We start from the raw sequence: 13,515 nt of genomic DNA, 5'->3' as shown, positions 1-13,515 counted from the left end.
ATCGGGGCGAATCGGGATTCGAACCCACAATCATAGGTTTCTGGCGTGCCCAAGGGACGCAACTCTGCACAGCAAATCGCGGCGCCTTAGACGACTGGGCCACCCGTGCCCCCCAGTAATGAATGAAACTGTAGGGTGTCATCCTATATCGCGATGTTCATGTATCAATAAGAAATTAATGTTGATACTGTATCAACACAAATTTATTAATATCGATACTAAATTAACAATACCCTGCCACAGAAACGTTTACATTTATAACAATCAACTTAAAAAGGAGAAAGGCAACAGAAGGCAAAATTATTTTTTAAGCATTAAGGATCAACCTAGTTCATATTTGATTAAGTTGATAAATTGCAGGTCTAAATGGTAAATTTAATAAATATACATACCAAATAACTGATAATGTTACTAATCTATATATTGTGATACTTTTTGAGTTGATGTATTGATACTAAATTTTCTAATCAATGACACCCTAACTGTAGGATGTTACAGGTACGGGGGAGGGTAAATGAATTCTGTTGGATAAAGATCCAAAGAAGGCTTAGAGGGTAATATCTTTTAGCAGCTGTAAACTACATCATTCAGGCTGACTCTCATCCCCAGTGAGTGAGTGAGTGAGTGAGTGAGTGAGTGAGTGAGTGAGTGAGTGAGTGAGTGAGTGAGTGAGTGAGTGAGTAGTAGGTGAGTGAGTGAGTGAGTGAGTTGGGTTTGATGCTGCTTTTAACAGTATTCCAGTTATATCACGGCGTGTCAGCTTAATGTGGAAGGAAAACCCGAAGTGATGTAGGTCTCAGATGTTTACCACTTCGGTGAAACCCACGAGCACTTGTATGGTGCTGACAAACTTAGAAACATAATCGGGGGGAACCTGGATTTGAACCCACAATCATAGGTTTCTGGCGTTTAAAAGCAACTCTGCACAGTGAATCGTGGCGTCTTAGGCGACTGGGACACCCATGCCCCCCTCTCATCCCCAGAATGTTAACACTGTAGTTACACAACCAAAGACACACCAAGGCTTTGTTTCAAAATGCATGATGAAACAAGGACATTTTAGTAGGTGAGGTGAGGTGAGTTGAGGTGAGGTAAAAAGGGGTTTAACTACGCGTCCAAGATTATTGCACTAACATAACGATGTGCACACGTGTGTGTGTGGCTGCTTGTACTAGGTCAGACTGATGCCGATTCATAGTGCTAGCCCACTGAGATACAATGCCGCAGTTTAACATAATACGTCACTCAGACACAGTATACTGACTTCGAGCTGATAAGTCCTGTTTTTAGCCCCTTAATGCCAAGTCCCAGACAGGGTAACCAGTACAATCTTTTAAAATCTTTTTGTATGACGTGGGGATCGAATCCCGGACCTTCCGCTCTGCGGGCGGACGCTCTACCACTAGACCACGGAAGCGGTCTTGGATATCTTAGTAATTCCGATAATTAAAGTAATGTTGGTTGTGTCAACAATTATACAATCAGTGACAGAACTGTAACCTTATTTTCAAGTTTGCCAGAAGTAACTCAAAAGATATGCCTTTTGGAACATAAGCATGCTTAAAAAAAAAAGAACTTTTCTATCCATCTTTAAACTTTTACTATGAACTGTATAAGCAGGTGCTACCCATTTTATTAATTTAGTGAATCATAATGTTCATTTTCCATGTGTGTGTTCAGATTACTTGTGAAGTACTCTCATCACAGGCTTCCTATCAAAAGTACCATCACAAGTTATTTTTGTTGAAATGATTTCTTAGTGTGTCCTTCAGGCACAGAAAGTTTATTTTAACACTGACGTTTCAATTATGGCTGTGCCATTGGGACTGTATACAACCAAATTCAAACCCTACACATATTCACATTTTCAGGAAACAGACAGTCATTATTATAAGAAAAGCAAGCTTTTGCATTTTTACCCAAAACTATTGAGAAAACTCAGAACACACATGACGTTTCCTATCTAAAAAAACTACAGCCATAATCTCCTCTGGCCCCAAAAGCCATGAAATACCTGCCAAAGTGAACTGACAGAATCATTTCATCAGCTACCTCAACACGTAATACGATCCCGACTAGCAATGATTGGATTTTGATGATCGAAGCAATAAGAGTTAAATGCCATCAGAACCACTGAGACAGGCAAGGCAGCTAAATCCATGCACCAAGTCCAACTTTCTCAAATTCTTTGCACCGAAGATGGGATTAGAAAGTTGACTCTCTAATTTTGTGGACTAGCAAGTCAGATGCCTCGGTACTTGTGTTATGCGGGGAAGTCATGATGCAAAGCAGGACCCCTCAACTTGCCGCAGTTGTACAAACTCGGCTTTAAAAGCTATTTGATTTTGTAATCCCAGCACAAGGCTCTAGATTTCGGAAGGGCCAATCGACATTGAGACGTTGAAAACCAATAACCAACAGAGCATACTCTGTGAAAACATTACCATTCCTGACAATTAGTGCACTTGGGAAACAAATACTATGATGTAAGTCGTCTTTGGCCTATACAAATGTGCGTGGCTCCATTCTCGTCGGAACGCAACACTGATGCTGGAGCCGGGTCATGGAGAGGTTGAGAGGTTTGGTGCGAAATGGACAGGCGTTGATAGCACTCAATCACAAGTAAGTTGTCAACTCCCTAACACTGCCTATGTCAGGCCAAACACGTTGTCATTGTTCATTCCCAGCAATGTCTTACCTTTATCATGATCGCATGACATTCATCAGTAGTAGCAAAATTCATCAACACTGATGACATGTGAACTACATCATGGCACAAAATACCCATTATCATGACATTAACAGTGGCTGAAGTTCAGGATGAGAATCAAAGGGGTCTAGTCATCATGGCCATATTCCTGATGCTGAAAATGATAGCTCCCTAAACTTGTTGTTTGAGGCCAGACCCAATTCCAAACACTGCATCAATGAATCGTGAAAATATCTTCAGTGCTCATAATGAGGTGAGGTGAAATGGGGTTTAAAGTCGTGTCCAAGATTATTGCACTTATATAGCGACGTGCATGTACGTGTGTGTGTTTGTGTGGCTGCTTGTACTAGTCCGGACTGATGCCGATTTATATGCCGATCGGGTGGTCAGGTTTGCTGACTTAGAGGGATTAATGTCATCATATCCCAATTGTGTGGATCGATGCTCATGATGTCAATCACTGGATTGTCTGGTCCAGACTCGATTATGTACAGACCGCAGTCATATAGCTAGAATATTGCTGCGAGCAGCGCTAAACAACAAACAAACAAACAAACAAACAGCGTGGCATGATGGTGATGGGAATGGGAGATACTGGATATTGTGATGAGCTGTAGCAGCCACAGACTACAAGCCTCATGCAGCATCTCCATCGCATATTATTTGATATGCACAAGTCAGACATTTGGTCAACCACTAAAACACATAGCGCATGCAAGGCAGGTTTCCCAGAGATCAATATTGGCTCTACCTCTTCCTCCAAAATGTAGTTCCAGCCTTCTGGAAGCCATGGATGACCATCCCTTTGATCCCAATGACAAATACAGGAAGAGGGGCTTGTATATAGAACTAGGTTGTGATTATCAAACTCAATCCAATGTTGTCAACAGCCCGGGCAAGGCGGGCACACACAGGGTTGCTAAACATACAAATTACTACAAATACACTTTGGTGGTCTTTCAAAGATATTCAAATTAAGTAACAGATTGGTCAAAGGTGGTAAAATGTTTTGATATTTATTGCAACTTTTGCTAGTTAGGAGGGGACAAACACTGGCCAATATTGAACCTCTGTCAATGTAGTAGCGTGTATTCTTATCAATGTTCTCGGCAGTTTCACGTCTCACTGTAGGACCAGCTTCCCACTGGCAAAGGCCTTGACAATCACATGCAAAGCCATTTTTTTCTTGCCAAGCCTTTTTTTATGCCATTCAAAAGGAGACAAAATTTGAATTTCATTTTTTTCCATCAATGGAATGCAGCCTATATAACACACAAAAATACTGTCAGGAACATGTTACATTTGTAATTAGTCGTTAACTCCCTTATGTTTGTTTCTGTTAAAATTGGGCACGGAGTATGTGTCACGATGTCTAGGTGTCTAAAGCTTATTTTAATTAAAACATTTCAGATGGAAGCAAGCCAGATATAACAGACAACCATGCAGTTGATAAATGTGTGCCTTAAAATAAATTGTACTAGGCTTATTTTGTCTTTTGGCACCTTTTTCTGTGGGAAATTTTAATTTGGATGCATCGACTTAATCCAGCTAAGCCTACTGGACAAAATCATTTTTTGCTGGACTAAAGCTACGTACTAGGGGCTCAAGGTGAGTGAGTGAGTGAGTGAGTGGGTGGGTGGGTGAGTGAGTGAGTGAGTGGGTGAGTGAGTGAGTGAGTGAGTGAGTGAGTGAGTGAGTGAGTGAGTGAGTGAGTGAGCGATCAGCAATATTTCAGTATATATAAACGGGGCTCATTGAATTAAGAAGTGCAAATAAACTTAGTGGGTTCGAGTATGAACACTGCAACTAGTGATATTCCAGGTGTATGTGTGAGTTACCGAGGGGTCTGACACAGCTTTCAACAGTATTCCAGTTATCACGGTCTGTCAGTTTAATGAGGGAATAAGCCCAAAGTGATACAGGTCTACTATTTTTGTGAATGGATATGGTGTTGACAAACCTAGAAACACAATCAGGGTAAAACAGGATTCAAATGGCCCAACTTGAAGACTTGCACATATATTGTTATGCTAGATATATGACGTATTCTTTTCTTCCCCAAAACCATTTACAAAACTCAATTTCTATCTTTTTACCACAATATAGGCATAAATAAAAACTTTTGACCTGGATGTTTTCAAGTCTTTCATCAATGAAGTAATATTTGATCTGTCCTGAACCCAGACAATATGATATATTACGCCTTCTTCAAGGTCTACCGTGACAATTAAACTTGATTGTCAAAAACATACATACATTCAATCAATTTTGTTTGAAATACGGACAAAAATTCCATGATGACAATTGAATTGATATGGGTGTCTGGGACCTTGTCAAAAATCTTGTTGTGACTGTATGTGGTGTCAACACCAAGGCGATGATCATTCATGAAATGTCATTTCCAGAATGTCGCCATTCATCAACGTGTGTGTACATACTGTCTAGGTCATTCAGTAAAGATATTTAAGAATTCTCTGCATAAATAAATAAATAAATAAATAAATAAATAAATAAATAAATAAATAAATAAATAAATAAATAAATAAATAAATAAATAAATAAATAAATAAATAAATAAATAAATAAATAAATAAATAAATAAATAAATAAATAAATAAATAAATAAATAAATAAATAAATAAATAAATAAATAAATAAATAAATAAATAAATAAATAAATAAATAAATAAATTTTAACTTGCTGTTAGCACAGTTAGTGTAGTTAATAATTTATATTTCACAAACTTTAAAACAAAAAGAAGGGAGACATTTTCTGACATAAGTAAGTGGAACTGTAACAAAAATAAAAATTAACATAAAATGGATAGTGATATCGAAGCAATAAATCTATCCGATAAACTTGGTATTGTGATCCTATAAATGAGCTCAGCTCGCAGGAACTACCGTACTTATAATCACCATTACATTGATTTAAAGCCTGCTTTCTCAATAAACTACTTTTGTTTGTTCACTGTTAAACGCTGCACCAAGCAATATGAGGGCAGTCTGTGAATAATCAAGTCTGGACAAGACAATCCAGTGATTGACATCATGAGCATCGATCCACGTAATTGGGATCGATGACATGCATCAATCAAGTCAGCGAGCCTGACCACCCGATTCTGTTAGTCGCCTCTTATGACAAGCATAGTTGCCTTTTACGGCAACCATGGGTTGCTGAAGACCTATTCTACTCCGGATCTTTACAGGTTCAATAAACCACTAACAGTTTGGAAAAGGGATTTCCATTGTGTGGGTGATTGTGTAGACAAACATGGTGGCAAATCATTTGGCACTATGTAATAAAAGAGACGGTATTCAGACGCAGCTTCAAAAATCTACTTCACTGAGCAAAATTACATCTTAATCATTAATAATTTAAGAATTTCATTCTATGAGATTTTACTCTCGTATGTTTCCGTATCATATATTAGGAATACAAGTATGCATTACACTCACCTAAGGTTAGCATTTAAAGCAATGTTTGTTCCAAATATATGATATTTACAATACACTTGGCTAATAATACCTATTTAACATAAAAAACATCAAAACATGAAAGGAGACACTGCCCTGACAGAATAGACTGCACCAAGAATCACAATTATCACAACACCTCTTTTCACTGACTCCTTCATGTCAAAGATACTGGGTAGATCTTCGGTGTTAACTTTCAAATGAGGTTTCAAATCTCAGGAAAACAACATGTTTTCAAGAATCGAGCATCTTAAAACAATAAATTCAAAATGATAAGATGTTAGTGTGTGACACTGAGCACAGCCCTTATTTTGCTTGATAAAGAAATTTCAATTCATAAGAGCAACGATATATTTTTAATCAGTTTATGAGAATCCATGTAATCCGATCCAGGCAGTTCAAAGCCTTGACTAAATGGCCATGAAATCTGAGTTTTATGAACAACCAACAACCCAAATAGTTGGTGTTGATTAAGGAAGAGCTGTGGTCAACATGCCCCAACAAAGGTAAACAATTGTCGGCTACAAATAGCCACTGGTCAGTGTCCTATCTGCCCACTGATTGGTTGCCAGGTGCATCTGGACACTGGCCAAAGACAAAGACTATGGTGCTACTTTCTGGTGAACCCACGCCCCTTAACACAATACCCCTTCCTTCATTCAAACACGTCTAGGCAGTTAGCATTGTAGTAATGATGCCTTGGCTTCATGGAACCTGATGGTGTGCATTTAATCTTTAATCATCATCACTATTCTGTGCTTGGTGGAGTCTGCGGGAGCCTTTATGGTGATTAGAAGCAATTGAGAACCTTCCTGTTTTGCATCTTGTGTCGTAGAAACTTGGACTTATTCTAACAACCTAACAGAGCTTTTGCTTAAGGAACATAAAATCTTAGGACCTTAACAATAGAGCTGGACTACCCTCGCTGTCAGGTAGGTTTCTTTCTGTTACTGAAAACCTTCTGTTCAGATTTGTTAATAGAAAATCAGGGTTAGAAATTGGCACTAGTCCTATAGTCCTTACCAAACTGCCCAATGGTAAAGGTATCATAAGGACCAGTAGAAAATTGCCATTTTTAAGGGTTTTTCTATATGTTATCATTATAAGGACTAGTGGAAGAAAACTTTTAGTTTCTAACGCTGAAAATAGCATGCTTCCTGATCAACATGAATTCAAATTTAGAAACTGCAACAAAAGTTTGGACGCTTATGCAGAATCTAGAATCAACTCCACTTGTTCATGTGAAATGTATGTATCCATGATGTATTAGTCATATGGTTATATTTTTACCAGTCCCGAACTAAACTGATCGCCTTAAAGGGAGACTAGACTCTGGCCAACTGGCAGTCCCAGCAACATTGATTGAAGACATTCAAAACCCAATACTTGTCTGTAAACTAACATTTAAGGGTTGATATGAATCAAGATGTTGATGATTACTAATTGCAGAGACATATTGTCAAATTTGACGTACAGTACTTAATTACAATAGACCTTGACTGAAAGTTAGCACCAGATCAGTGACCATCTACTACCCCCTATTAATGGGTTCATAGGGCCTTATATTTTTTGGGGGGTTGTTCATTAGAAAAATACAAAAAGATTTTTGACAAGTTTTTAGTTGGCTGACTCTCACAATTAGGTGAAATGAAAAAACCCACAAGATTTTATCACAGCTGTTCATAAGAAATGGTCAATAACATAAATCTTTATTCTAATAAAAAGCTCAAATCAATTATCTTTAAGTATCTTGCCATGTCAAAACCTGTTAGTTTTTCAATAATTAGGAGCAGCACTATTATGGAAGTCAAATTCTTTCCCCAACCACATACAATGAATTTTAGACCAATGTTTTGGTAAACGAAGTAAATACTCATTATGCTTAGTGCCACTGGTTCATGCAATGGTGCTCACTGATTTGAGATCACAGCCGGTTGAGTCGGCACCACAAACCCATAACGACAGATCTTTCTATCAGAGGGACTCGGTGCTACATAGACTGCTGTTTCAGCCTACTGGGCCACCTGGCCCCCCAACAGAGTCCAGGATACAACAAACATATAACACAGCCAGATGTAGGGCAGTATCAGCTATTAACACCTGCATGAGTAAGCCTTACTGTACATACTATAATGAATGACGGATTTAGGACATAACGAACCAAGTTCATTATATCCAGGGTTGATCATAATCTTTAAGAAAGATGGGCGGTCGGGTAGCCTAGTGGTTAAAGTGTTCGCTCGTCATGTCGAAAACCCGGGTGCGATTCCCGACATGGGTACAATGTGTGAAGCCCATTTCTGGTGTCCCCTGCCATGATATTGCTGGAATATTGCTAAAAGCGGCGTAAAATCAAACTCACTCACCCACTTTTAAGAAAGTAGAAATTGTTTTAACAAAGAAAACATTTTCTAAAAGACTTAACATTATAAACTTCCCCCTTGCTTACTAGCTTTTCTAGGGGACTAGCGTGAACCTAATTACTAGGTTTGTAGCTAGTCTTCAGAGTTTGTTGCCAGTCCCACTTGAACAAGACATAAATGTTGACTGTTTACATTTTATGTCAGTTTCATTTTGTAGTAAACTTGAAGACCTGTCAAGACCCGGGTAAGAATAGGTCTTCAGCAACCCATGCTCATGGTAAAAGGCGACTATGCTTGTCATTAGAGGCAAATAATTGGATCGGGTGGTCAGGCTCGCTGACTCGATTGATGCATGTCATCGCATCACAATTGCATGGATTGATGGTCATGGCGTCAATCACTGGATTGTCTGGTCCAGACTTGATTATTTACAGATCGCAGTCATATAGCTGGAATATTGCTGAGTGCGGCGTTAAACAACAAACAAACAGACAGACAAACAAACAGACAAACAAACAAACAAACTAGTCAATAAGGACTACCATCATTGGATGGTTACTTGTCCTTCATAATTGTAATCTCAGGCTAACAGACTTGTGAATTTAGAAGGCTGTGTTTCCCACACTTCATGTCTTTTTTTAATCATGTACATCACATTGATCTCATGTTAAGTGTCCAGATACAATGTACTGCCAACACCTGATGAAATGTTCCTGTTTCAGTATGAATATGTAACAAAAGTAAATATTCCTCGTTAATAGTATGCAGTGCTTTGACGACTTTCCAGGCATACCACTTCCTGGTGTGAGCAGGCCTGTTTGATGAGCCGACACCAGGTGGTCATCTATTATTGACAGAATACCTCATTACTGAGGTATCTGCTTATCAGTCTATAACAGTAACCTAGTTCCTGCTACAGCCACAGCTGGTAGACTTGCACAAGTCTCTAGGACAATGATTAATTAATCATAAATAAATCCTATGATTAAATTCATATATCATATAAATAATAAGAACAAGTCCCTATATAAGACAGTACTGTTCTCATATCTAGACTTGCCTATTTGGAAGAATACATCCATGGACTTATAATTCAGTAGAGACTTGTAGCAAGGCCACAGACCTGGATGAACAAGTAAAGGCCGGTTCTCGACACATCCATATCACCAGACTGGATTGTTGGATTCGAGTCATGGCAGATTGAAATTGATCTATGTTGTCAGTTGCATCAGGAAGATTTCCTGAGGTGGTCTTTCCCATCCTGATTGGCTTATATTATGACCATACAGAATACACTGGTTATACGTACAGGCCTTTAGCCGTTTATATAACTGACAATGGCTTTCTTCTTATACTGTGTACTGAGAATATTACTTTCTGTCAAATATTAATAATACAATTGATTTTGAAAATTCATAATTTTTATAACATTTTATAACAATTATATTACAGTCAAAAATATTTTCAGCCACTATTCCAAGTCATGATGCTATTAAAATGTCTCCCTTCGAGAAAGCTCAGCCAATGATTGTCCATATTTACCGTACTGAAAAAATAAAGATGAAAGGCATTTTGGCTTGTAGATTCAAAAGCTACCTGCATAGACTGACTGCCAGATTTTTAAAACATTTTTATCTCTTTCCATTTCATAACTATTTCAGAAGTGTACATACCTTTTACCAAAGTCATCTAATCCAGTAACCATGGTAACTATTCACTATGCATGAAATCATCCAGGTAACATATGGTCCCCGCGACTTATTTATCACACAGTCTGTCCAAAAAACATACAAGTAAGCTAATAACAGGCTTTTGTAGCAAAAACTACAGGGTGTCCGGTCACTTATTTCACGTGTGTGGTTGTCAATATCAGGTGTGAAGTTGTCATTATTATTCAGGACATACAAACCATCAATGGTAAAATCAGTCTTGGTACTGGAAGAGTTAATTTCACCCCGGGTATGTCTTAAGTCTTGGTGTTAATAGCGTGTTGATAGAAAGGCCTGATGTTTATTGCTCCTTGAAGAGTGGGAATAACATTTTATTATGGACCAGCTAGCCACGAGGAGTCTTATTTCAGTGTGTTGATTGCCCAGATGATGTGGTGGTTGTAGCAGACACGGGATCCGAGAACATTTCTCCTTACCCACTCTGGTCATCGGGGGCCACTCACAAATTTATTGGACAAAATCCCCGGTGTGACCCCTGCAATGGATTATCCAGAGCTTAGAGCATATCCCATTATCAGTGCTCCATCCGATCAGGAGATCGTGTTACTCGCAAGGATGTATAATTTCAAGATTAGGGATACTTCAAGATTAAGGGGTAAGAAACTTGAACCTTGTTAAAAAAACATAAACTATAACTCCCAAACGACCACAAAATAATGACTTGGCTGTGTTCGAAACTTAGCGTGAAAGTCAGAGGCTCTGTCAAAACCCTGACACTGAATGTTAGACTTTTTTGTGTCCCTAGATTCTAGGAGCTCAAGCACCACAGAATCAAAATTTCAAACACTGCCTTGATACTAAGGAAGTCCGTCCTTCTAAAGAATTTTCCCTTCAAAAGAGTTTCTTAATCATTATTTATGTCAGTAGACAGTTAGCCCAGACAGTGCCTGAATCACTGATGTCATCAAGAGAATTTGCAGAATGACAAATATTTTTTTTCCAAATTCAGCAACAAAAGTCTAATCTACCTTATCAAATATTCATATATAGGTTCATGCGATCATGAAATTTTCAAATGAAAATCCAGCTTGGCCAATAATCAGGTTTAAGCTCTTATACAAATTCTACTTGAGCCAACACCTTCACAAACAAGTGTAGAAATCCAATTAGGGCTTCTAGTTGTAAACCACCCTGAAGCAAAAGCCGGGTGTTAACTCGGGTGGATTAAGACCCCTGACCAGCTCAGTTGGCAGAGAGGGTCTCATACAGCATACAGCACACAGGGGCTCATCAGACGGTAACACATTCAATTCATTTTCCCAGTTACGGAGCTGAGTCTCGTGCATGATCCTGAGAGTTGTAATTAACAGCTTTGTGTCAGTGACAGTGTGTATTTGGTGGCCAGGTATTAAACTATTATACAGTAGTAGATTTCATCCTGAAATGCTACCTGTCAAAGGAAAATTACAAACCTAGATGCTTACATGAAAGCATGTCCCAAATATGTTAGATGACAGATTCAGCTGGTGAGAGGTCGGGGTCAGAGGCAGGATTTAGAAACTTGGTCAATGGATTCATTGTTCTCAGCATGATCATTATAAAAATAGATTCCAGACAGTGATGTTGGACATGTATGATTCCATATTTTCAAACTTTTGTTTGAAGATGAATGTCCATATTTTCATAAAGATTTCATTCACAATGGACGGATAATCCATTTAATATGCTAACAAAGTGACTGCTTTGTCGAAAAAAATATTGCAAAATATGGACATTGGCAAACAAAAGTAAGTAACCTTTTCACACAGTTGTCTAGTATTCAGTGTGTGCACCTGTTCAATGAAACAGTACCCATACTATCGGTTCCACTTAAAGCTATATCAGTGTATATCTTCAATTTAAACACTTAACCCATCTTGATAACTCAAGTACATTTTGCCTCAAAAGGCTCCTTGTATTTATTTAATTGCTTAGTAACAGTTTGCTCCTTGACAACACTCCTTCCTTGTCTAAAAGTCTGAACAACATTGCATTGGTTCTGTGGTCTTGGCGTCTCGAACCTGAAGCGAACCACCCAAGCGTAACTTCCTGTGTGTCACAGCGCTGACAATGTACCTGGTGGCTCTTACAGCCTTTCAGACCTTCTGAAATCTCACACCTTCCCGCTGAATGTATCCTCTTAAAGAAAACTCATTGTTACATAGTTATTTTACGAATTACCGCGGATGAAGAGACAGAGTTAGAGTGAGTCAGTCGTAAAGTCATAATTGTCAGTGTAAGGTGTTCTGGAGCAAGGCCTATAATCATATCCCTTGGGTGGCTGGGTGATAGGACCCTGGGTCAGGGAGCCCGCGTCTTGCATCTATCAAGTCTACAGTGATGATATAATATTCCTTCTTAATCACACCCCAGTTATGTCAAGTCGAAACCAGTGCAAACTTGTCCGGTGTCATTGTGCTGTGTTGGAGCATACTTCTGTCTTCCAGCCACATGATAGTTCAATGATTATATACCCTGCTGCATCCAATTGCAATGGGTTCGTATAACCATAGAATTAGCATTGTTTGGGCATTTTAAGATGTTAAGACATTGTCTGAGATTTCTGATCTTGTGCATACCTTTGTCATGTAGGTTGCGGAACAGTTTGTTCGAACCTCTGGATCTTGAGGGAGTCTGACGCAGCATGCCTTCCACATCTTGAGCTGCCAATTTGACACGGCCGATACGAGCTGAAACATAGGATATATCAATTTGACACGGCCGATACGAGCTGAAACATAGGATATATCAATTTGACACGGCCGATACGAGCTGAAACATAGGATATATCAATTTGACACGGCCGATACGAGCTGAAACATAGGATATATCAATTTGACACGGCCGATACGAGCTGAAACATAGGATATATCAATTTGACACGGCCGATACGAGCTGAAACATAGGATATATCAATTTGACACGGCCGATACGAGCTGAAACATAGGATATATCAGATTATAATTCACACAAACAAACAACAGGAAATATTTCAATTATCTGACAAGCAAAATAAAATATAGGGGTATTATTTTGCAATTTTTTGACACAACCAAGTTGAATAACCTTATCCTTTAGTTTGTTCAAAAAGTACATACTGAACAGAGATCGAAATTCAGGGAGGTCCTGGGAACTGTGAGGTCTACTAATTGATTCTAGAGACCTCCTAAAGCCTTAACTCTTAACATAATGGTTATGTTTTTTGCTTGTTTGTTTTTTAACGCCACACTGAGCAATATTCCAGCTATATGACGGC

At 38.6% G+C, this 13,515-nt stretch overlaps 2 protein-coding genes across 10 annotated transcripts in view; one reads left to right on the top strand and one right to left on the bottom strand.

The window, feature by feature from the left end:
• LOC124133696 overlaps positions 1 to 13,515 on the top strand; it is a 95,397-nt gene that overhangs the window by 46,509 nt on the left and 35,373 nt on the right. The gene's annotated exons all lie outside the window — the stretch shown is intronic.
• Positions 1 to 13,515, bottom strand: part of LOC124133694 (calcium uptake protein 3, mitochondrial-like) — a 130,044-nt gene that overhangs the window by 84,870 nt on the left and 31,659 nt on the right. For all 9 annotated transcript variants that reach the window (XM_046498175.2, XM_046498166.2, XM_046498167.2 and 6 more), the window contains exon 3: positions 12,839 to 12,949. In XM_046498175.2, the coding sequence (XP_046354131.1) occupies positions 12,839 to 12,949 (111 nt within the window). The remainder of the gene's footprint in view (positions 1 to 12,838; positions 12,950 to 13,515) is intronic.

This window comes from Haliotis rufescens, unplaced genomic scaffold, assembly GCF_023055435.1.
Source record: "Haliotis rufescens isolate VD_foot unplaced genomic scaffold, xgHalRufe1.0.p SCAF_7, whole genome shotgun sequence".
In the NCBI taxonomy this organism is placed as follows: domain Eukaryota; kingdom Metazoa; phylum Mollusca; class Gastropoda; order Lepetellida; family Haliotidae; genus Haliotis; species Haliotis rufescens.
The sequence above is the reverse complement of the archived record's forward strand: the minus strand, read 5'-3'. Positions and strand labels throughout refer to the sequence as shown.